Source organism: Chanodichthys erythropterus, chromosome 20 (assembly GCF_024489055.1).
Source record: "Chanodichthys erythropterus isolate Z2021 chromosome 20, ASM2448905v1, whole genome shotgun sequence".
NCBI classification, from domain to species: Eukaryota; Metazoa; Chordata; class Actinopteri; order Cypriniformes; family Xenocyprididae; genus Chanodichthys; species Chanodichthys erythropterus.
Window position 1 is genome coordinate 36,244,456 of NC_090240.1, and position 25,204 is coordinate 36,269,659.

The 25,204-nt window shown below is 34.7% G+C and overlaps 1 protein-coding gene across 5 annotated transcripts in view; it reads left to right on the plus strand.

Annotated features, from left to right (window-relative positions):
- Nucleotides 1-25,204, plus strand: part of LOC137008980 (cyclin-dependent kinase-like 5) — a 65,830-nt gene that overhangs the window by 4,019 nt on the left and 36,607 nt on the right. For 4 of the 5 annotated variants that reach the window (XR_010892836.1, XM_067370815.1, XM_067370818.1 and 1 more), the window contains exons 1-3: nt 1,965-2,048; nt 12,654-12,870; nt 21,764-21,798. Coding sequence is in view for 4 of the 5 variants with exons in the window: in XM_067370815.1 (XP_067226916.1) it covers nt 12,807-12,870; nt 21,764-21,798 (99 nt within the window). In the remaining variant the exon portion in view is untranslated. Of the gene's footprint in view, nt 1-1,964; nt 2,049-12,653; nt 12,871-21,763; nt 21,799-25,204 lie in introns of those variants that run through there. The other variant, XM_067370816.1, reaches the window with a different exon arrangement.

Genomic DNA, 25,204 nt, shown 5'->3' on the forward strand with positions numbered 1-25,204 from the left:
GACCCTAGTCAGACGCGCTAACACCACAAAACACCACCAACAACAGCAATAGCCGACTCTACATGCTTGTGTTCGTGCTGCAGAACCTACTGAACCAAAATAAAGTGTTATTTCTAAGCTTTGCTAAAGTTTGTATTCAGCACGCAAGGTTTATGCGCATGCTCCAAGTCTTCTTCGCTGCTTTAAGTGCATTTCTGTGGCAGAATTACAGCGCCACATGATGGTCTGGCATGTATACTACATCGTTTTGAGTCGTTTCAGTGGTTTCGTGTGGACGAAGATATTTTTTGAGACGAGGAAAAAAAAAGATCGGTTTAGTGTAAGCTCCGGCTTCGTGTGGACGTAGCCTAAGTCTCTTTACATAGAGGCATGTAATGCTGCTTAGAGGTGGCATAAATACATTTATGTCAAATTTACTATGCAAAGGTGGCACAGAAGCGCTTCTGAAGTGGCATTTACTGTAACTGTCTTTACACAGACCGTTTAATGCTGCTCAGAAGTGGCATAAATGCAATTATACAGCAATTTCAACTGCATATTGTTATACAAGGGGTTTAGGTGAATCAGAGCAGGCATAATTTAGTCTGTCTTTTATGCTGTGTTACGTGTTTACACAGAATTTTAAGCAGGCACAGAGCAGCCTTAACTCAGCTATGTAAAAATGCCTTTATAACTAAGCAATTTCTGAGAAACGCTGTAGAAAGTGGATCGGACTGAGCAGCACAACACACTTGTAGCCAGTCAGCAGTAGGAGGCGTGTCCACTCATGATGGGGGAGGAGAGAGAGTTGTGCTGCTGGGTACTAACTGACAATGAACTCTCGCTTTTGTATACTAGTGTGTTCATTTTTCTGTTGTTTGTTTATCATATTTGCTTTATTATTATTATTATTTTTTGCAAAGCCTTATTTTGCTTCACTTCTGCTATGATAAAGTGACATCCACTCTTTCATTGTATGTTTGTGCATTTTGGGGGCGGAGCAATGAAGGGAGGGGCATGTTTGTTTCAGCACTGTTCAACAATGATTCTAAGAAATCACTTACTGCACCTTTAATTTCATTTAGTCCATTCTGAACGTTTTCAGTCTTATATTTTTTCCCCAAAACCAGATGTTGAGACAGAATGGATTTAAAATAGCATCACAGTCAAAGGCCAGCAATGAAAGTAGATTAAAACTCTTAAAATCTAACATTACTAAAAATAGTTATTATAGCCTGTTTTAATTCCAGTATCAATCTCTGTGTTACACATTGGTCACTGACATAAAAAGTATTGTTTTTGCAACAAAATTATTTTTTTTAAATAAAGTATTTTATCTATCCATATATATTTCCATCATCCATCGTCTGACATCTTTGAAAATTATCGCTGTTCTTCATATATCCACCAGGTGGTGTGAGTGATTTGATCTGTCTTGATGGCGCAAATGCATGAACAGGTGGAATTTATGGCGTTCCATATCCAATATAAACCCGTGCTTTCAATGCATGTGTCATGCAATTATTATTTAAATATATGTAATATATTAACTGAACACTAATGATAATAATGGAAATGTTTCTTGAGCATCAAATCAGCATATTAGAATGATTTCTGAAGGATCATGTGACAATGAAGACTGGAGTAATAATGCTGAAAATTCAACTTTGATCACAGGAATAAATTACAGTTTAATAAATATTCACATAGAAAACAGTTTTTAAATTGTAATAATATTTCACAATTTTTACTGTTTTCATCAGGTTTTTTTACAAATCAAAATGCATTATATTATATTATATTATATTATATTATATTATATTATATTATATTATATTATATTATATATACAGTGGTAGTGTTCTACTGTGTGCCACGCCCATATTGAGCTACCGGTCTCCTGATTGGTGAATATCCCATAAAGGGCGTGTCTGTTACTAGCGTCAATCATTGGAATCGGCTCCAATGACGCCAGTCTGGAAACTGTTGCTGTTGTCGCGGGTGGGTTGACATACATCGGTGCGTTTGAGGATGTGAGTGATTTAACCGCGTCCTGGTCGCCGGAGCGCGTGAGTACACGACTCGTTTTCTGATCCACTCCGCTTTATTCCTGCAAACGCAGCTGAGTTTCAGTAGTATCATGCGTGGTTTGACTGCAGCACTTTGACATGCTGTTGTACTGCGGCGCTGGAGAGTGTTGTGGGATTCTGTGTGTCATAATTACAGTCTGTCAGGGCTGATGTGGGGAAAGTGCGCTGGCTGCGCGGTTCAGCTCCGTGTTTCTATGTGCGTGTGACTCCCACGCAGCGCGGATCAGCTCACTGCGACGGGGAACAGCGATACAGAAACACACGCAGACACCGAGCTGGAAAAAGAGATGCGTTCATGTGCGTGACGGAGTCTGCCAGTGCATACATGATCGGTGCATTAGTCATATATGAGCAACTCACCAGCCCACTGCTATACTGCGACTCTTCTATCGCTGCTGGACTGATGTTACACTCGCGTTTCACTTCAAAACAGTATTGTTCAGGCTGTTTTTACTATTATTGCTACTTAAATACTCCTAAGACACTCTCACAACTTGTTAAAGGTTCTTTTTTGGAATCTGTGGATCGATTTAGAACCTTTAACATCCATGGAATCTTTCCATTCCACAAAAGGTTCGATCATTTAATTGATCATTAAAATGTTCTTCACATGAGAAGTTATGTAAAGAATTGGTTCTTCTATGGCTGTTGTAATTTTTATTTTTTAGAGTGTATCAATGTCCAGCATGAACATGCATGAATCACAATTTTTTTTACTCAAACATTTTAACTAAATCTTAAGTCATGAATCATGTTAGGAACATATATTTTGATGGAAATTATGTTTTTAAACACTTTTTGGATTAGAAAGTGCCGTCTTGATCAGGCTAATTTCATGCATAATATTTTATGTAGCCTAAATGCACATAATTAAATCATATTTTCATATTTTTTTGCATTATTTGACAGGAATTTCCAGGTCTTGGATGAGGGTAAAACTATTAAAATATCTAGATAAAAGGCATGATGGGTTGATGAGTTTGCATTTTTAATGCGATATTCATTTTACAACAACAACAACAACAAGTTAGCCACTGGGACATAAGTGACTTAAGTAAAAAAAAAAAACACCCTTTTAATATCTATAACTCAGTTTTGACATAGTCACACATTTGTCTGCTACAAATTACAGTTTTGAAATCTGCTTCTACTCTAAATGATGTAAATTAATGAGTATCAAGAGTGCTGTTCCATTTTATGCAATGATATTTCTATTTTTTTCTTTTTCTTTTTTGAGCGTTTCTCACATGGTAAAGCTTGACGCTTGCAACGAAACGGTATTGGGTTCGATTCCCAGGTCTTGCATGAACCGTGATGAATGCAATTAAGGTTTTACATCTATACGGTGACAGTGATTTTCATAAATGTAGCTCATTTTCAATTGTGTACTCCATATTATAATATTTATCTTCGGACTCTGATGAGTTGACAGGTGTTTTATGTCTGATGAAGTTGTCTGAGGTTGGGATCAGCGATCTCGAGAAGCTTTGGCCTTCTTTATCATGTGTGTTCAGGTTTCGAGGTCGCACTGACCTTGTATGCGCTCAGTCTGGGTTGTGTTTACATGGAGGTGGATGGAAATCATTGATTCCCTTCAGCTCTTAGAGAAGAGTTACAGGTGAAAACTGCAGGGTTTTTCTCAAAACAACCTCTTATTTGCTTTAAGTTAAAGGTGAAGTGTGTCATTTTATTTGGATGTTAAAATACTTTCTTGTATCCCAGCTTAATATGCAGAGGCGACTATAAATAAACCATTCGTAGGTTGATTCCACTGAAAGTGCTTCAGGATCTGTTTGTTTCAGCAAAATGGCCGTATTGAATCAACCAATGGCACGAGTTTTGGGCGGGACTATATGTTTGGCTGACCAATGGCAGATGAGGGGAGTGTCCAGGAAACCTGTTTGAAACGGTCATCGTTTTTCTAACACTTCAGCTTTAAAAAGGGGTCCTTGATTATGATTTGACTTATTAACTTTAGTTAGTGTGTAATGTTGCTGTTTGAGCATAAACAACATCTGCAAAGTTACGACGCTCAAAGTTCAATGCAAAGAGAGATATTTTCTTTTATAGAAATCACTTTTTAAGGAATACAACAAACAGCTGGTAGGGACTACAACGAGCTTCTTCCTGGGTTAGTTACATCACAAACCCTAAAATTTACATAAACCCCACCCTTGAGAACACACAACAAAGGGGGCGGGGCCATGTTGGGCTGCTTTAGAGAAGAGGAAGAGTTGTTGTAGTCGAGTGTTGTTCCCATGCCGTCATTTTACACCGGACTGCTTCACAAACGAGGATCAATTCAACACAAAAGATGAACATGACGGCACATGCTAGTGGATGAGTTGAATCAACTCCACAGCAACTACATCAATTTATCCACTAACCATTCAGAAACGTCTAAAAGTTGTAACTTCTTCCTGAGTCTCTCCATCAGTGTCGACTCCGGTTTGAACAATGTTAGGCTGAACACTTTCCTCATTTTGGCTGCGTGAGATTCTCCAGCTTTGTTGTTGTTGAGCTGTTAAAGCTCCGCCCTCTTCTGGAGCAGCAGCTCATTTGCATTTAAAGGGACACACACAAAAACGGCCATTTTTTGCTCATACCCAAATAGGGGCAAATTTGACAAGCTATAATAAATGATCTGTGGGGGATTTTGAGCTGAAACTTCACACACATTCTGGAGACACCAGAGACTTATATTACATCTTGTAAAAGAGGCATTATTGGCCCCATTTAAAATGCAATGTTTTAGTGTTATTAGCCAGTAAAACAAACCTTTCTCAAACATAAAAACATGAATAATGGACAATGCGTACAGTATTTTCAGGAATTGTTTTTGTTCAGAAATGCAAATGATTTCAGAAGGTCGTCATTATGTTCAGGAGGTGTTTTTAGTCTCAGCTGTCTCTTTCTCTGTCATTTTCCCCTCGTCCTCCTTACATGTTCCCATTCTGAGCATCTGGGGACTGAACCCAGAAACACGGTGAGTTTAGACGGTGGATCAGGAGGTGTCGTCCAGTTAGATGCTGTTTTAAACCCAGATGAGAAGAATCATTCTTTTCTTTGATTCATATTTGACTCTCTTTGTACGCAGTAACAGGCTTCCTGACCAGCTGAACGGCCAAACGTCACTCTCAAATCTCCCTGTTTTTGATGTCCGCCCATAAACCTCTCGCCATTCTTGGCCAAATCCGTGGCGGATTCAAGGCCGAATGTGTTTGTGCTGTAAAACGGCCTTATTTTCTTCAGCCGGTGCATTCACCGGTCTGCTATTTCTGACATTTATAGGCTGATGGATGTATTTTTAGCTCTTTTCAGAGAGGCTTGATTGAATTAGTCCAAGTTCAGAGCTCATTTGCAGCAAATATCAGACTTCTTTGGCATTTTTATTTGTTCATTTGTCTCTTCATGAGGCTGCAGAGTTAAAATGCGCTCTTGGAAACGGGAAGTGACAGAATGACCTCCGTCGAGCTTTAGCTGCGTCATTGACTTTCTCAGAAAGCTTCATTAAGGCGGAAATCCTTATTTTGGTTGTGAATTCAGTTTTAGTCCTTGAGAACTTCTTGAATAAACCCTTTTAAATGAATGATTTTCATGATATTTAATCAAAATGCACATAAACTCTTCAATGTCACAAATCCATTTGATTTTTTTAGCCCCTACCCTCTATTCTCGATCACATGACTTAATTCTGTAATGTCTACTTTTTTCTTGTTCCAGTTCATTGTTAATAAATCAGTCTGACTTCTATGCTGTTTCTGATGAATTAGGCAAGGCAATTTTATTTGTATAGCACATTTCATACACAATGGTAATTCAAAGTGCTTTACATAAAGAAGAAGAATAAAAATAGAACATAAGGAATAGAAATAACAGTAAAAACTGATAATTTTGCTATTTGGATTTAAAATGCATTAAAAGTCAGAATCAACAGAATTAACCGGTTTCACAGTTTAAATGGGTTGTGAAATAGTCGGATTGATTTTTAAATCCTGTTAAATAATTTTTATTCAAGGCAATTTGAAAAAATGTTACATTTAAAAAATGTTACATTTTCATGTGCCAAATTCCCCCAAACATGTTAACATATTCAACCTTTGATCGCATTCTGAATTAGAAAATCATTATGCTGTTGCTTATTAGTCACTTGACAGATGTGAAATATATCGATATATGTTAATATGTATCGGTATTGGCAGATGTTAAAAACAAATGAATCATTCTTCAATGACAACTTACTGGGTGATATGTTATTGTTATTGTTATTTCTTCAGTTATTCATTTATATATGTCGGTACTGGCAGATGTTAAAAATATATTAACATCTGCCAATAATGATATTGCCAAAAGTATTGGGACACCCCGCCAAATCACTGAGTTCAGGTGTTTCAATCACTTCCATGGCCACAGGTGTATAAATCAAGCACCTAGGCACGCAGACTGATTCTACAAACATTTGTGAAGGAATGGGTCGCTCTCAGGAGCTCCGTGAACTCAAGCGTGGTACCGTGATAGGTTTCCACCTGTGTAATAAGTCCTATTAAATATTCCACGGTCAGCTGGGAAGCAATTGGGAACAACATCAACTCAGTCACGAAGTGGTAGGCCACGTAAAATCACAGAGCGGGTCATCTCATGCTGAGGCTCACAGTGCGCAGAAGTTGCCAACTTTCTTTAGAGTCAATAGCTACAGACCTCCAAACTTCGTGTGGCCTTCAGAACGGGACTTGCCTGACAGCATTGTGTCAAGTGTAAAGTTTGGTGGAGGGGGATTATGGTGCAGGGTTGTTTTTCAGGGGTTGGGCTTGAACCCTTAGTTCCAGTGAAAGGAACTCTTAATGCTTCAGCATACCAAGATATTTTGGATAATTTCATGCTCCCAACTTTGTGGGAACAGTTTGGGTATGACCCCTTCCTGTACCAACATGAATGCACACCAGTGCACAAAGCAAGGTCCATAAAGACATGGATGAGCGAGTTTGGTGTGGAGGACTTAACTGTCCTGACCTCAACCCAACAGAACACCTTTGGGATGAATTAGAGCGGAGACTGTGAGCCAACATCACTGCCTCACCTCACAAATGCACTTCTAGAAGAATGGTCAAAAATTCCCATAAACACACTCCTAAACCTTGTGGAAAGCCTTCCCAGAAGAGTTGAGCTGCAAGGGTGGGCCAACTCCATATTAAACCCTACGGATTAAGAATGGGATGTCATTAAAGTTCATGTGCATATAAAGGCAGGCGTCCCAAAACTTTTGGCCATAGATAGATAGATAGATAGATAGATAGCTTTCATGTTAATATATATCTGTATTGGCAAATGTTAATAATGAACAAATCATTTTTGAATGACTGTATCAGGAATAAACCATATACATAAGGCCTTAATAATAATAATAAAAAACAAAGATACCGTCCAAAGGCCAATACAGCTATTTCATTTGTGATTAAAATATCTTAAAATGTAATAAATGTAAATATTTTTTATTCTGGCATGATTTTATAACGGCATATATCAATAGTGCAAAATGGTAGTAAAATTATGTGTAGAAGTCATTGCTTTGTTATGAGAAAGAATGTCCGGAAAAATTAATTTCATTGATGTCATTCGGAGTAACCAATATAAAGGGACCATTTTGGATCAAGTCATGCGGTCAATATCATGTGACAGGATGTGACATCATTCAGACACCTCCAAACAACCACATGGTCATGAAGCAAAGTTACTAACTCTCTCTTAACTATTTGAAAAATTCATGTTGTCACTTCAGGTCAAACATCAGGTCATTCGGTACGACCGCTATAAAACATGGAAAATATTGTAATATTTTACTAATATATATATATATATATATCAGTTTGTTAGCATTGTTTAAAATATCGTCATTCGGTATAACCATTTGGTAAACCCAAAATTTTGGTTAAACTTTTTTGTAATAAATGACAAAATCAGTGTTAATTGATTTATAAAAACCACATCATCTCATTGTTAACACTTAATAAAACTATTAATTATATCTCCATAATATTTTTTTACGCTTTGAAAAACCTTATTCGTCAGTGACCCATAAATCAGTTACTGGGTGATTATTTCTCATGTATTCTTGTATTTATTGGTATTGCCAGTTATTTGTTATTTTCTGCAAAATTGATTTAATAAATAGTTTGTTTATTCAGTATTTCTAGATATTTCCAGCATTATTTATTTGTTTATGAATTGGTATCGGCAGATATTTAACATTTTTGGACAGCATTTATTTACAGTGTTGGGAGATACTTGATTTCACTCCTATTCCAGAAATGAATATAAATTATGAGGAAAATAAAAAGGATTTCACCTCAAACGATAATTATAGTCACATTTGTTACTTTTGACTGATGCAAAATGAATGAATCGAGTGACTAATCACTACTGAGCTTCATGTCATGTGACGTGATATTGGTGAAAGCGTGTTTGTTTTCCTGATCAGTTCTCAGTTGAATCGCACTGATGTGACGTGTCTGTCTCACCCCCTGTTGGACTCCCAGACCTCACGTTCATCACTGATTTGTTGGCGTTTTGGTCTAAAGTGATGACATGCACAACTCTGTGCCAGTGGAAACATGCGCTCACACGCAGACGAAACATAAAGACATCCATCTGTTTGTGAGTAGAGCACGTACTGAGACCCAGAAACACCAAATGGAGACTTTCATTTTACATGAGATGCTCCAGGAAAATCACATCGCCTTGAGTGGAATAGTCCATTTTTTGTCACCAAATAGAATTGCACAAATAATGATTGTGTTCAAACAGGTTACCAGAAAAACATTTTACAGTCTTTCGTGGTTTGTTCAAACAGGTAGTCCAGTCCTAAACGATTATGTATATTAAAACATAGATAAATCTGGGAAAAATAGTATGGTGTTCTCCTATATCAAAGCAAATTTCTCTCCTGATGTTTCTCCTGCAAAAAGACGCCAGAAATTTCATGTTTGTTTAGGTCTCATGAACTTTTGCGGCCATATCTCAGCACCAGAATATCATAGAGAGATCTGTATTTTAATATTTTTGATATTTTGGGGAATATTTATTCAAGTCCAGTCAGCTTTATTTCTATAGGGATTTATACAATACAAATTGTTTCAAAGCAGCTTTACAGTGATAACAGGACATTTTTTTTTTTTTTTTTGTTAGTGTGTTCCAATTTTCTTTCTAAGAACTATAATTGACAGCATGAAATAATAAAACGAGAACAAATAAACAAATTGCAAATAAATGCAATAGAATAAAGAGAGCTATGAAACTTTACGTTGTTCAGGTTGAGTAGGTTTTCATTCAGGTAAGAAATACTACAGAAATTAAAGTTATCAAATGTAAAATAACACTGGATAGTCTTCATTGTAAAAATTAAATACAGATTAATGCTTACAATTAAAGTTATAAAACATTCAGTCAAGAGCAGAAAGTGATTTTCTGTCTTTTGTTCTTTTATTAACATGACAGACAGCAGCAGGTTTATTAGGCTGCTGTCACTTTAAGAGCTCATGCACGGATCCAATATACTGTTACACGAATGCGTTCTTTCTCAGCGTTCAAAAACTTTAACTGGATACTCCCCAAGACAGGCATTTTGACATAATTGTGTATGTATTTGACTGTTTAAGTGTACTAAGCTTCTCATTTTGGTACTTTTGTGACTCACAAGCAGTTTGAGACTGAGCGTGTCTAGTGTGCTCCTCTGATTTTGATCAGTGGTGATCAGAGACAAATGAGTGAGAGGAGGCGGGTGTGTGTCAATTCACCGTCGGAGAGAAGAGAGTGAGAATGCGCAGCTGACGTTATTCCCTGTGCCGCTGGTAACAAAACGGAATCGGAAAGACGTGAGACCGACCGGCTGGTTATAGATCCGGGGGCGATCATGCGGGAAATCGGCTGATTCCGATCCCTGGCCGGTCGATTGGTGTTTCTCTATAAATAATATTATCCTTGAATATTAAATAATATTATTGAATTATTTATTTATTCGGTAATGACAATTTGGCAGTTGATATTTTAGATAGAGATCAACCGATAATCGGTAATTTTTCCTGATATTTAAAGGGTTAGTTCACCCAAAAATGAAATTTCTGTCAATAAGTACTCACCCTAATGTCGTTCCACACCTGTAAGACCTTCATTCATCTTCAGAACACAAATTAAGATATTTTTGATGAAATCTGAGAGCGTCCACGTGTTGGAGATAAATATTTTGTAAATGAAGTAGTAAAATATGTTTTTTTTTTTGCTCAAATGAAGCACTTGCATTCCTTCATAAAATTGAGGTTAAACCACTAGAGTCACATGGATTACTTTTTACCTTTCTGGCCCCTGAAAGTGGTAGTTGTGTAGAGTGTCAATGGAGGGACGGAGATCTCTCAGATTTCATTAAAGAGATCCTCATTTGTGTTTCAAAGTTTCTTACAGGTGTGGAACGACATAAGGGTGAGTAATTAATGACTGAATTTCCATTTTTCGGGTGAGCTAACCCTTTAATTTTTCCATAATCTAATATCGGTTTTGTGATATCGGATTCACAGATAAATGGCACCTTTTTGAGATCGCCATTAGCACTGCGTCTGAAGGGAGACGGGTCAACAATGGTGTTCACAGGTAAAGCAACTTGCTTTTGCTTTAAATAATGATCTTTATTTACCATAATAGCCATTAATGTACATATATCGGTTTTGCATATCGGTTATTTGGCATAAAAAAATCGGTTATAAAAACAAAATATCGGTTGATCTCTAATTTTAGGCAGTTTTTTTTTGTCAATAATATAGGAAGATATCCTATATTATATGTTTCAGACATCTATTTTATGATCTCTTTTGGCAAAAACATGATATTTATCAGGCGATACGGTCTCTCTCAATAGAGAACACTAACATGCTGTCTAGTTGAACTTCCTAAATGATGTCTCCATTATGGCAGATGTTTGTGATCTATTTGTGCTTCCTCTGGCTCACTAAACTCAATTCTTCAGCTGTTACGTGAGCCGTGTCTTTCTCAGCGAGCTTTTATCCGTCTCTCCGTGTGTTCTTCACCCATCAGCCTGCTGGACACGTCGAGTCTCGCTTCTCTCTTTCAGTTCAGCGTGTCGTTCTTTAATGGCACTGAATATGCTTCTGCCGTGGACTATTTATAGCTGCATCCTAATTATCTGTGACCCACACGAGCAGAAATACTTAACTCTGCGCTGCACATGAAACACAACAAATTGGCATTGAAGAAACATTTGCTCCTTTGTGAGATGAAATAAGATTGTGCTGAGATGTTGGTTTAGGATTTGTTGTTTTGTTTTGGAGAGCATTTGGTGGAACTGGTAAACAACCACCTAGCAACCACCTAAAACACCCTAGCAACCACATAGCAATGCAATAGTAAAAACCATCTGGTCAAGCATGATTTTGCTGGTTTACTGGCACCACCATCTATCTATGCAGATATTTGATATTTCTGGCAATATTTTTTTTTTTATATTTCTTTAATTTGTATGGTCAGATATTTGATATTTCTGGCAATATTTTTTTTATATTTCTTTAATTTGTATGGTCAGATATTTGATATTTCTTGTAATATTTATTCATTTGTTTGCTTATTTGTTTTTATTTATTTACTTATTGGTATTATATTTTATGTTTCTGGCAGTATTTTATATATGTCTTTAATCGGTATTTGTGTTTGTTTGCTTTTTGTTTGTTTATTAATTTACTTATTTAATTGGTATTGACAGATATTTCATATTTCTGGCAATGTTTCACATATTTATTTAATCGGTTCAGATATTTGATATTCCTGGCAATATTTTTGTTTGTTTGTTTGTTTGTTTGCTTGCTTATTTGATTGTTTAATTATTTATTTACTAATTTACTTATTGGTATTGACCAGATATTTTCATATTTCTGGCAATATTTATTTTTTTTGTTTGCTTTTGTTGATTTATTTATTTACTTATTTACTTATCAGTATTGATGGATATTTTATATTTCTGGCAGTTTATTTATATATTTTATTAATCAGTTCAGATATTTGATATTCCTGGCAATGTTTATTTTTGTTTGTTTGCTTTTTTTTTGTTTATTAATTTACTCATTTACTTACCGGTATTGACATTTGTGGCAATATTTATTTATTTATTTTATTTATTTATTAACTTACTTATGTAATTATCGGTATTGACTGATATTTTATATTTCTGGCAGTTTATTTATATATTTACTTAATCAGTTCAGATATTTGATATTCCAGGCAATATTTATTTTTTGTTTGGATGCTTGGAGTTTATTTATGTAATTATTTATTTACTTATCGGTATTGACAGATATTTAATATTTTTGTCAATGTTTCATTTATTTATTTAATTTGTATTGTCAAGTATTTGATATTTCCAGATTTATTTATTTATTTAATTGTTTTCTAATACGTGTTATCAGATATTTGATATTTCGGCCAATATTTATTTATTTATCTGTATTTGCAGCTATTTCATATTTTAATATCCACTGTAGAGCAACCACAGATCAACACACTGGGATTTAAACATCTGTGTTTCCGCAGGTGTGTGCTGACAGACATCATCATGCTCAAAGTCTCTCGGTGATCCAGTCCTTCCCATGATTCCACACCAGGCCGCCCCATGCCAGCCCGTAACCACGGCGACCACTCGCCCCCGTGAGCCCCTCCTCTGTCGCCCAGCGGCCGTTTGAGTGGATGAGGAACCCGGCCTCCAGTGATGTGATGCACAGGTTTGAGGTTCTTGGGATTGTGGGGGAAGGTCAGTACCGTCAGATCATACAAAACTGCTGTAGAAATACACTGATAAGAGAAATGATGCGTAAAATACAGAAAAAAGACAATTCCTGAGGAAACGGGAAGACTTTATGCAGTAGATCCTTTATAATTCCCTGTATTTTCACATCATTTGTCACAAATGCTTTTCATGGCCTTGTTTCTTGAAGCACTGAAAAGGGTCACGTCATGAAAAAAATAATTTTCCTTGATCTTTTGAGATAAGAGTTTGATGTACACTTAGAACTTGCTGTAATTCAGGCCGAAGAGAGTATTTATTGAGACTAAACTGCAAAAACTATTTGTTTTATGATTATTTCAGATTATTTCAGTCAGACATACCACATTCTTTAACACATGACCATTTTTGGGGTTTTAAATGCAGTTGTTAGGGGCTGTTTGTCTGAACTAGATCACTGAAAGAACTGAATTGTGATTCATTTGATGATAGATTTGAACTCTGTTTTCTCTAAATATGAGTGTAGTTGAATGAAACCGATCACAGTCTGAAGAACCTGATTTGGGTTTTTAATTACTGTATTTTGCTTTTGGCAGAATAATATCCTGGCATGGAAGAAAACTGTGCAATTTTGAGTTGTGTCTGTCTGCAATGGAACAATGTTCACTTAAGAAATTAGAGAAAATTTGTGTACAAAGCAGAATATGAAGTGTAAGTGTAAACTAAATATGTGCCTCAGTGAGTAGTTCTTACTGAACAGCACTTGTTAAAAAATATATAGATATTATATGACCCCTTTAAAGCATTTAATAAAGCATTTTATTTTATTGTACTCGTATACACTACCGTTCAAGTTAGTGGTCAGTAGGATTTAAAAAAAAAAGTTGCATTAAATTTATAATGTTACTAAAGCTCTCTAATTCCAATAAATGCTGTTCTTTCTGTTAATCAAAGAATCCTGAAAAAAGAAGCCATGAGATAGCTTTCATATTTGGAGATATTTGCACTTCAAAATTGCGTTTGAATGCACGCTCGCATTTTACGTTCGATTTCACGATTGCGCGTACTCTGTGAATAGAGAGCGGCGGTGCTGAGGCATAACCTGATATTGCTGAGTTCAACATGTTCCTGGGTCAACATTTTTGTTGATCCTGGAAAAACATTCAATTCAACCAATTAGATTTCAGGGACATGTTTACAGATTATGTCAAGTTTAGGCTTAAAATCATGAATTGGTGCTTCTACAACAGTGTTATTCATCTATCATTTCCATCTGATTTTTGGGATAACTTATGGGTAGGGTTAGGTTTAGGGGTAGGAATAGAGTTAAGACTCATTTTTCAGACTAGAATGTTGTTCCAGGATCAACAAAATATGTTGAGCCAGGAACACATCTAACTCCGCAATATCAGGACGTGCGGTGCTGAGCGCATTCTACAAGATCAGACATTTATCAGACGAATCCTCTGCCGTGGTCTTGTCAATCATCTCGTCACTTACTCTCGTCACGTGATATGTGAACTCTGATTCCTGCTCGTGTTGGATGACCTGGATGGGACTAAAGCGACCATAAACTGAATTAAATGGTTTTCATTTTTATAAAAAGCAAAATGACATTGGAGGCGTAATGTAAATGTAGCGGTGGCACATTCTACCCTAATTTCATCCTCACAGTCCGTTAAACGGCAGACTGCTAATGTGAATTATATATGGTCAGGGTCTTTATATTTAACATGAATGCTGCATTTTTAAAGATCTTGGTCATGACTTATGAATGTGTTGGAAGTTGGAATTTACGTCTTCCAGCGATTCTGTGTATTGTAGAGACGTGTGTGTTGAGGTGTGTGAAGTCTCTCTCTCTCTCTCTCTCTCTCTCTCTCTCTCTGTACATTTTGAATGAGGGTGTGGTAAAAGTCTCGGGGGATCGGGTTATTTTTACTCCTTCATCTATCTCTCACACTCTGATGCCCCACTAACACCATGGCGAGTGTGTATGTGTGTGTTGAGGTAAGGTGTGTGCTGCCTCTCTTAGACATTTCTCACAATGAGTCTTATAGGTGAATATCATGAAATCTGTAAGTGTGGGTCATATTCAATCACAAAATAAGAAATAGTATGCATTTATTTTTTATAAAAGTATAAAAAAAATTGCATTGTGACATTGTTTTCATGATAGTTATGCACGTTAAAAGGCCAGTTTTGCATTTAATAATGAGACTAACATTAATACCACTGGAATAATCAAACATAAGCAAGACATGAAGTCCATTTAGCATGTTTACATAGAAAAAATAAAAAAAGCGCAGTGGAATGTGTATATATATTATATTATATTATATTATATTATATTATATTATATTATATTATATTATATTATATTATATTATATTATATTATATTATATATTATTGTTAAATTGTGAAGTAAAATTGGGTAGTTGATATTAAATGGTAATACTTTTTGGAAGTTTATTTGTTCTGCTGTGTGGATTGCTGAAAAGTCCATCTAAAACAATATTCTATTAAATTATGCAGCTTATATTAAGAAGAAGGGAATATTTGTAAAAAATAATATTACAGTAATCAGAATGATATCTGAGATTTTGGGGTAAAAAATAATGTCACACAGGCAAAATCTTTGCTTCATGCATTGGTCAAATTTGACTTTTTGTAAGTGTTGTTTTAATCTAATGGAGAGAAAACATCCAAATAAACTTGAAGAGTTCAGATGCAAAAGCCTCTAAGTGCCATCTGAAATTTTCTTCTAAAATGAGCATTTTTTTTTTTTTTTTTTTTATCAAGCTCGTATTTTTAGGTTCAGTAATTTCATTTTAATGGCAATTAATAGGTCCTTTTCATTGACATTAAAGTGAAATAACTGAACATAAACATACAAGCTTGATAAAAATGCTCATTTTATAAGAACATTTCAGATGGCACTTAGAGGCTTTTGCATCTGAACTCTTCACTTTTAAGTATCTTTTTGCGTCTGTAGATTTCAATTATAGCGCATATCTTTAAAGGCCATGTTTTATAAATGAGTTTTTTCCTCCACTTCAGCAGCACTTACAAAGACCAAAATTTACAGTTTTATTTCTATCTATATTCTGAAGGTTTTTACTGTGGGGTTTGTTCATATATCATTCACATAATTTTACGCAACATTTTATTCCTTAAAATGTGGTGAAAATGTATATTTTTCTGTCTGTTGACAGTATTTTCTCGTTTATGGAGTGATAAAAAGAGATATCCAAAATCCCCTCAGTAAAAACCTTTAACTCTAATGTTTCAACAAAATCAAACAAGAATTTAGAATCCGTGTTTATCCAAAAATTTAATTTACAGTCATGCTCAAAAGTTTAAAATCTACTGGGAATAAATAAAGACCGAACGGTAATTTTCGTGTGAGCTATCCCTTTAAAAAACAAAAACATAGTGAGTGGCAGATGTGTAGAAATTTATGAATGACAGGCGTTTCATGTTCTATGTGAGTCTAATTATAATCAAAACCAATTAACTTCCACACGGTTCTCTGAAAATCCAAAGTTTCCCTCTCACAACATTTCCATTCACATGAGCGCATCTTGTAAACACAATCATTTGAAGATCACCTGAAGGCAGAAATATATTGCCACGTCTCATCCAAATCAATTGGCTTTCAATTAGCATTGAGCGGCGAGAGGATAAACAAAGACGTCAGGATGGGAACGAAGGAATATGAGAGAGAGGGAACAGCTGAGAGGAGATTAAACTACTGATGGCCAACAGAGAGAGAGAGCAGAAACTGATCTACTGACAGCTGAACACACAGCAGGACACACACACACACACACACACACACACACACACACTCATGAGAGCATCAGTTCATACACTATGATTGTTTACACATTATTTGTTTCATCTGGGTTATGTTACATAATGATCTTTATAACTATCATCTCTCTTCTGGGCCATCGGCCGCTCTCCGTCCAACATTAATTAGCTAGAGTACCAGACTGACAGAAATCCCCTTCTAACGATCTTTATTAAATGAAGACAGCAATACCTTATGGGTGAATCTCATTACAAAATGTCCAGGTGATATTTGACCTCAAATTCAAATGGAATGAAAAAATAAATTATATTTTGGACAAGTGAATAGGGAATAAAAACATTTTTTATTGCAATTTTTCATAAAGGTTTTGTTTCAATAAACAGTGAGGCATTATCTACACAGCAAAATCTCCAGAGTTAAATCACCTCTGCTCAGAGTACATATAGTCCCTCTCTAAATGGTGTTAAAATATCACTAAAGCAGAGTTAAAGTTAATGAGATAATTAAGCAATGAATTAAGTGATGATTGTGCATTAGTGATGAACACCTGCTGTTAACAAGCAGAATCACTGAAGAAAAGAGAAACAAAAGAACTACAACTGACTTCAGTCACAGACTTATTAATTGCTTAATTATCTCATTAACTTTAACTCTGCTTCAGTGTTACTTTAACACAATTTAGAGGGGGACCATATGTACTCTGAGCAAAGTTGATTTAACTCTGGGGATTTACTGTGTAATTAAACATTTAAATAATTTGTATACATTTAAAAAACATAGTCGTTCTCAATTACCCCTTGCAGAATCTGCAAAATGTTCATTATTTTAACAAAATAAGAGAGATCATACAAAATGCATGGTATTTTTTTATTTATTTATTACTGCCCTGAATAAGATTTTTTACATATGATCCACGAGACGAAAAATAGCTGAATTTTATAAAAATGACCCTGTTCAAAAGCTTCATACCCTTGATTATGAATATTGTGTGTGGTTACCTGATGATCCATGACTTTGATCCAGATTGTTTTCTCTGCATCACTTCCTGTGAATTCAACTTTATCCTATATTAGTAAAACTGACAGTGGTCCAAAACAACACATCCTGAGATTTGTGTGTAATGCGTGATGTTCTCCTTATTCAGGAAAAATCAAAAACAAATGCTGATGGAAACTGTTGCACGTGTAAAAGCAGGTCACATAGTTCCACTTTTACTGTATGGCCTCGTTTTCTTCTCTCTCTTTTTTTTGTTTGTGTTTTTCCTATTCCAGCTCTGGAAAAAGCAGGTTAAGCTAGATATGTCTCGAAGATTAGCCTGTTTCACTTGATCATCGAGATTCACTGCCTTGTCACATGCTCCTCAGCTGATTGGTGGATGTGTGTGTGACTGTAATCCTGATTGGCTGAAGCTGAGGAACGGGCGGGGAAACGCCTGTGGCTGTTTCAGCGTAGTTTACCAGCATCACGTCTTTGCTGCACATTGAGTTGAGGAGATGCAGGCCGATTATATGCTTCACTGCAGGACGTTCACAGCGCTGGTGTGTGTGTGTGTTGTTATTTTGGTTCGTCTTCCTTTTGGATCAGTGCTGCACTGATGTCATCGCATTTGTGAAGTGGAGTGGAGGATAAATAACGTGACTCAGAGAAACAAACTTTCACGCTGTTTAAGATGATAGCACAGGATGATCGTGTTGCTCTCTCACAGTAACTGTTTGATTGACTGAAACTTGCTAAATAAAAATAACTGACATGAGTGTAGAGCTATAAAATGATGATTTGATGTTTGTTCATAATAAAAACTCGCAGACATTGGTATCCTGAGCAGATCTGAGCACAGTTTCAGATCTCTTCTGAAGCTCCAGAGGAGACGCCAATGTTCTGATTAACTAAAACTATTAAAAATCATTTTAGGCCTAAAGTTTAGAGTTTAAAGCTTAAACTAAAAATGTTGCCTGCAAATATAAAAATAAAAACGAATGTAAAATATTAATAAACACTATTATGAAATTATTTTTTGAAGTTGCAAATAAAACAAAGATTATTGTAGTACATTTTACAAGAAAATAGTATTTCAGTATTTCTACTTCAAAACTTAGTTTAATTCGATGTGTAACTGTTTGTTTTATTATTTGTGAAATTTACTTGCAAATTCTGAGTAAAAGTGGTTTCTACAAATATAAATAATACTGAGATACATATGAGATTACTGGAGTCTTTTTCTCATGAAAGACCTCTGAAACGCAGGATACTTAAGCAGAAGTCTCATTTGATCTCATTGCTGTCTAATTGAGAAATTGAAGAGCTTTAATGTCTGATTTTTCTTTGACGCTGAAGTAAAAATCATCCTGATCCGTAAACGTCTTTCTCTTTTCATTATTCATGACAGTGAAGTGATCAAATCTTAACGTCTTATTATCTCAGAATATGAAGCGGTGGCTCCGTCATCGTTAATCATATGAATCATCTTTCTTGGGGAAAAAAAAATCAAGCTACGTCTTTGAGTTTTATACAGTTTTATCCTCTCTCTCTCTCTCTCTCTCTCTCTCTCTCTCTCTCTCTCTCTCTCTCTCTCTCTCTCTCTCTCTCTATCTCTCTCTCTCTCTCTCTCTCTCTCTCTCTCTCTCTCTCTCTCTCTCTCTCTCTCTCTCTCTCTCTCTCTCTCTCTCTCTCTCTCTCTCTCTCTCTAATTATATAAATATATAGCATGAACCTACAAGTTTGATGAAATTATCAAAATATGAGAAAAATATTTTGAATTTTTAAAAGATTTTAAACATGAATGGAAAAACAAACATTAAACTTGTTTAAAGTATTTATCTGACAAAATTATTTGTCAAAAAAAGGCAAACTACAGTTATTATGAAAAAAAAAGTGCACAGGAAAAAGCATACATTGACTACAACATCATAAGTTATTATTTTCTTTGGTTTTCTCTTATTTTTGCATGTGTTCGTATGTTAAGTTTGGGCAAAAATTATGTCTGCACATTTTGGCAAGATTTATTGTGTTATCACAAATAAAACAATTGACTACAATTGACTAATATGCAATAACGCTTAAAATATCTTTAACAAATAAATGTATGATGTTTCAGTGAGTAAGCATGTAATTGTGTTTAAATAATTGTGAACTAGGAGAGGGCGATATGAACAAAATCTTATATCACGATACGAGTCATTTTATTTCACGATAATGATTTATATCATGATGTATATTTACTGAATAATCCTCTATTTTGTAAAGGGCGTCAAAATGACAATCTTCACCTGAGATTTGGAGCCAAATTAGAGGGGTGTTAAAATGACTTTAGACTTTTATTTTATTTTTACACAGAGATTGGTGGATCTATTAGTAAAATCTGCTGACTTTAGCAATCTTTGTCTCATTATATGCCAACAGTGACAGTTCAAAAATGGTAAGAAGCACTTTTTGTGTTTTTTGCCTCGAGTTTGCATGCTTGCGACTCAAAAAGTGTTAAAGATACATTAAAATCCTTTTAGATTCTGGTTCTTAACAAACTTTCCATTTGGTATCTTCATTTTAAAGGCCCTCAATGGTTCAATCCCAGAGATATAGAGCTCTTAATGTGGCTCCATGAGTAAATTGGTCAAATGTACACGTTTTCAGCAAAAAAAAAGTACTTTTTAGATTTTTTTTTTCATCAGAATAGTATGAAATTTGGTAAAGGTTTTGGCACTTGATATGTGAACACACATAAATGGTCCTTATGCTCCTTGTTGTCAAAAAATGAGCGCATTGGAATTAATGTGAGACGAATTTCATCTAGTGGAAGTGTTTGGTACTGCGAAACAAAATCTTACTGAAAGCTCATTTTTTGAGATATCAACCTCAAATTTGGAACACAACTTGTTTCAATTTATTTCACAGTTTTTGAGTAAAAATGTGTTTTGGAAAATAGATATTTCATATAAAAATTGAAAATGGTATTTCTGTGCATTTTTCTTTTCATAACAATAAATATAAAACTTTTTTTCATGTACACATTTTAAAACTTTTTATACTTCAACAATAATCTGAGGCCGGTTGCATTAACCACTTAGACTAGACTTAAAAGTTAAGACACTATTTTTTTGGTCCTAATTTTTTAAAGTCTGTTACATAAAAAGGTAGACTGGTTAACTGCAAGTTGGTCAAACTAATTCTTAAGACACAGTCTTAATATATTGACTAAGTTTATGCAACTGGCCTCTGGACATTTAATTTTGAGGTCTATGCTCAAAAAGTGAATAAATGGACTATAAACTACTGCATAAATATAAAATAGTACCATAAAATCACCTAAAAATACTAAATATTAAATAAAAAATATTATCGAAATAAAATATACTACAATCATTTCATTGAAATAAAACATTTGTGAATTTTTGACCGACACGCGAACAACATCAGAGATAAGATACGATAGTCTAAAATCTATACCGGTTGATCGTGTCCACGGATATTTTGCCCACCCCATCATGAACTCAATATTAACCTTATCATGATTATGATATTTTCCAGTCGCCCTGATGTACACCATGTGATGCTTTCGTAGCTCTTCACATTGAGCAGGCTGTGGTAAACGTGATTTTGGAGGTTGTTCTCGGATGTCAGCCGGATCTGTTGGCTGGGATCTTCGGATGAGCTCAGATCCTGCGGGACTGTAGATTTGTGGCACAGATAGAGCCAGACCCGAGCGAACACACGGCGCACAGACGCTTCAAAAAACAATCACCTGAGTGCCAATTTGAGTATTGTTTGGGCTAAACGCGCTCATATGAGATTTATAATGAATTCGGCTGATTGAGCGAACGCGTTGGCAGCGATTCGGCCCTTCGTTTCGCTCGCGTCCCAGAGGTATTAAGTGAAAACGGGATGTTCTTACAGTTCTCTTAACGTCTCTCTGTCTTTGTCAGGTGTGTGAATCAATGCCTCGTCTTTCTCCATCCTCCTCCCTTCAATCACTTTATTCATCAGACACAAAACGCTCAGAGTTTTTGGACGGAGGTTTTGGCACGGCTGCGAGAATCGTGTTTACAAAGACAGGTGGAACTGGGTGAAAGTTTGAGTAAAACCTGTTTGTTTCTCTCTCTTTCTCTCGCAGGAGCTTACGGCGTGGTCCTGAAGTGCAGACACAAGGTACGATCTCACTCTTGCTCTCTGGAGAGACTGCAAATCACACAAGCCGTTCAAATGATTTCAGCTCATTTGCAGCCTGTTTGCCTTAAAATGTGTTCAGAAGGCCATACTACTGATTCATTTTGAATATGCAGTACACAACCAGTCAATTAAGATTTTTTTTTTTGTTTGTTTTTTTTAAAAAGAGTCTCTTCTGCTCACCAAGGCTGCATTTATTTGATCAAAAATACTGTAAAAATTGTAAAATATTTTCCCAATGTAAATCAGCTGTTTTCTATGTGAATATATGTTAAAATGTAATTTATTCCTGTGATCAAAGCTGAATTTTCAGCATCATTACTCCAGTCTTCAGTGTCACATGATCCTTCAGAAATCATACTAATATGATGATTTACTGCTCAAGAAACATTTATGATTATCATCAATGTTGAAATTTCAGCTTTGATCACAGGAATAAATTACACTTTACTATATATTCACATAGAAAATGGCTATTTTAATAATATTTCATGATTTTTACTGTATGTTTGCTCAATTAAATGCAGCTTTGGTGAGCAGAAGAAAACAGATACCTTTTTTTTATTGCATTACAGTATTGCAGTAGTCTCTATATCCAGTGCTCTGGTGTGAAAACGGTCCCGCTAGTAACAGTTTCTGTTCGGCGCTAACAGAGAGTGTCCGTGACGTGACATATGTGAGTTTATCTATTAATATCTCCTCCGGTCATGAGCAGTGCTGGTCCGTAGCCCCGCGGCCGTCAGACAGATGGTCCACAGCCTCGATCTGTTAACACGACACAGTCTCTCTCTCTCTGACCCGAATGCGCGCGGTTCACGCCATCTGCTGCTCTCACCTGCCGTCTTTTCCTGTTGGACAGCCGCGCGCAGCGATCTTCGCTCACTTCCTTTCATGCTTTTCACTCACGTTTCAGCTTTTCTGTGCAGAGAAATGTGTGATTGACTGACAGGAGGTTTGTTCACATTCACTCATTTTCTCAATTGGAATGAATCCAGTTTGAGTTCTGTTTATCATAACCCTAATTGTTGCAAACCAATTCACATATTTCTTTACATGTGCATTAATTACAAACAGTTCACGTTCAAATTTAATGTATTTATTTCAATCAAATTTGTCTTATTTTAATCATTATTTATTTTAATCAAATTTATTTCAGTCATATTTGACTTATTTTAATATGTATTTTTTTATTTTAATCAAATGTATTATTTATTTATACATTGACTTAATCAATTTTTTTATTTTTAAATCGAATTATTTGTTTTATTTATTAAAATAAAACTTTAACTTGGTTTAATATTTTTTTTATTTTAATCAAATGTATTATTTATTTATGTATTTCAATTAAATTTGACTTATTTTAATAATTTTCATTAAATCAAATCATTATTTATTTATTTATGTATGTATTTCTCAATCAAACATTACTTATTTGATTTAAAATATTAATTAAATAATTTATTTATTATCTAAGTCAAATTGGACTTAGTTTAATCTTTTATTTTAATTATTCAAATTTATTTATATATTTGTCAATAAAATTTGACTTAAGCATTTTTTTTTATTTTAATCAAATGCATTATTTATTTATGAATTTCTTTCAAATTGGACTAATTTTAATCATTTTCTTTATTAAATCAAATTTATTATTCATGCATTTCAGTCAAAGTTGACTTATTTTTTATTTTAAATCAAATAATTTATTTATAAGTCAACTTTGACTGAAATACATGAATAATAAATTTGATTGAAATAAAGAAAATTAAACAGTCTAATATGATTTAAAAAAATAGATATATAAATAAATTATTTGATTTAAAATAAAAAAAATCTATTTATTTAAATCATATTAGACTGTTTAATTTTCTTTATTCAATCAAATTTATTTATATATTTTAAGTCAAATTTGACTTATTCAATCGCTTTTATTTTAATAAAATGTTTATTTTTTAATTTATTTCATTCAAATTAAATTGTTTTTTTGTCCTTTTTTTATTGGAATTATTTATTAATTTATCTGGTAGGTTTCCGGATGCAGCGACACTCAAAATGGAGTTTGTATTTCATCAGGCTGTAGTATGTTCTTGTTGTCACATGACATCTTCATGTTGCATGTTTAATGCTGTCCAGTCAGAATCTAAATCAATTATATATTTTGCTCTTTTAAACCTTTTTTATGTGAAATTATCTCTGCATTTGACAGTCCAATCAAGACATTTGTCAAAAAATCAATCTTCTGGTTCATTCATCACACTGGAAATGGAGGATCAAGTCAAGCGCAGTGCATTGTGGGTGTTTTGCGCGCAGCGTGCTTTGTTGTATCTGCATTCGATGGTTCAGGTATTCCATGTATATGAATATGTGAAGCTTCAGTATGAATCCTGCAGAAACATTTAGTCACGCTGTTGCATTCTGGGAAGCGTCAGGAGGTTCTGGCTTGTTTTGATGATGACTCAGACTCTTCATGAAGAGATTGTCCTGTGGTTAACTGCTGACAGGCCCGTCTGCAGAGATGATGATGATGATGATGATGACGGCAGGTTTACAGCACTGAGATTTGATTGACAGGTCTGTCTGGAGTCTGTGTTCTCCTTCATCTTCATCATCGCTCGAGCTCGTCGATCTTCACGCCTCATATTAACATGCTGACTTTGTTTAGTGTGTTTTCATGTCATTCCAGGTTGAATGGTTTGAGTTGTTAGTGTAGTTCAGTAGTCAGGGTGACTGATGTTCTGTCGAGTCAGCAGAGATCAGCCCGTTTGATCGACAGACTCTGGATGAACATGAGCCGATCTCGTCTGGGTCTGTTTGTGTTTCTGATGTTTCAGCAGATGACCCCCCAAAATGATCATCATCATGAATAAAGATCTTTTAATGCTGTAAAAATTAAAACAAAGTATTAAAACATTTCCTGTTAAGCCAGCATTAAGAGCCCTGCGAGGTGTGGAAACTGGAATAAAATGATAAAATTTATTATTAAAATAAATTTATTAAATATTGTTATTAAAAGCATTTAAAAAAACATTATAATCATAATTTATTATATGTATTAATTTGTTATTTTAATCCTTATTTATTTACATTTTACAATTTCTCTTAACTTTTTTAGAAGATTCTTTAGTTAATTTACATTTTTATTTAATTTATAACTTTATTTTCAATTTTAATTTATTTTATTTAGTTTATTTAGAATTTATTTATATTTTACAGTATTTTCTCTAAACTTTTTAGCCGATCCCTTTGTAACTTCTAATTTCTTTATTTTAATTTAGATTTATTTATTTTAAATTATTTATTTTAATTTTATTTTTTTTTTACATTTTTGCACTATTTTCTCTAAGATTTTAGCTGATCACTTACATTTATTTTAATTTATATTTTTTTTGTT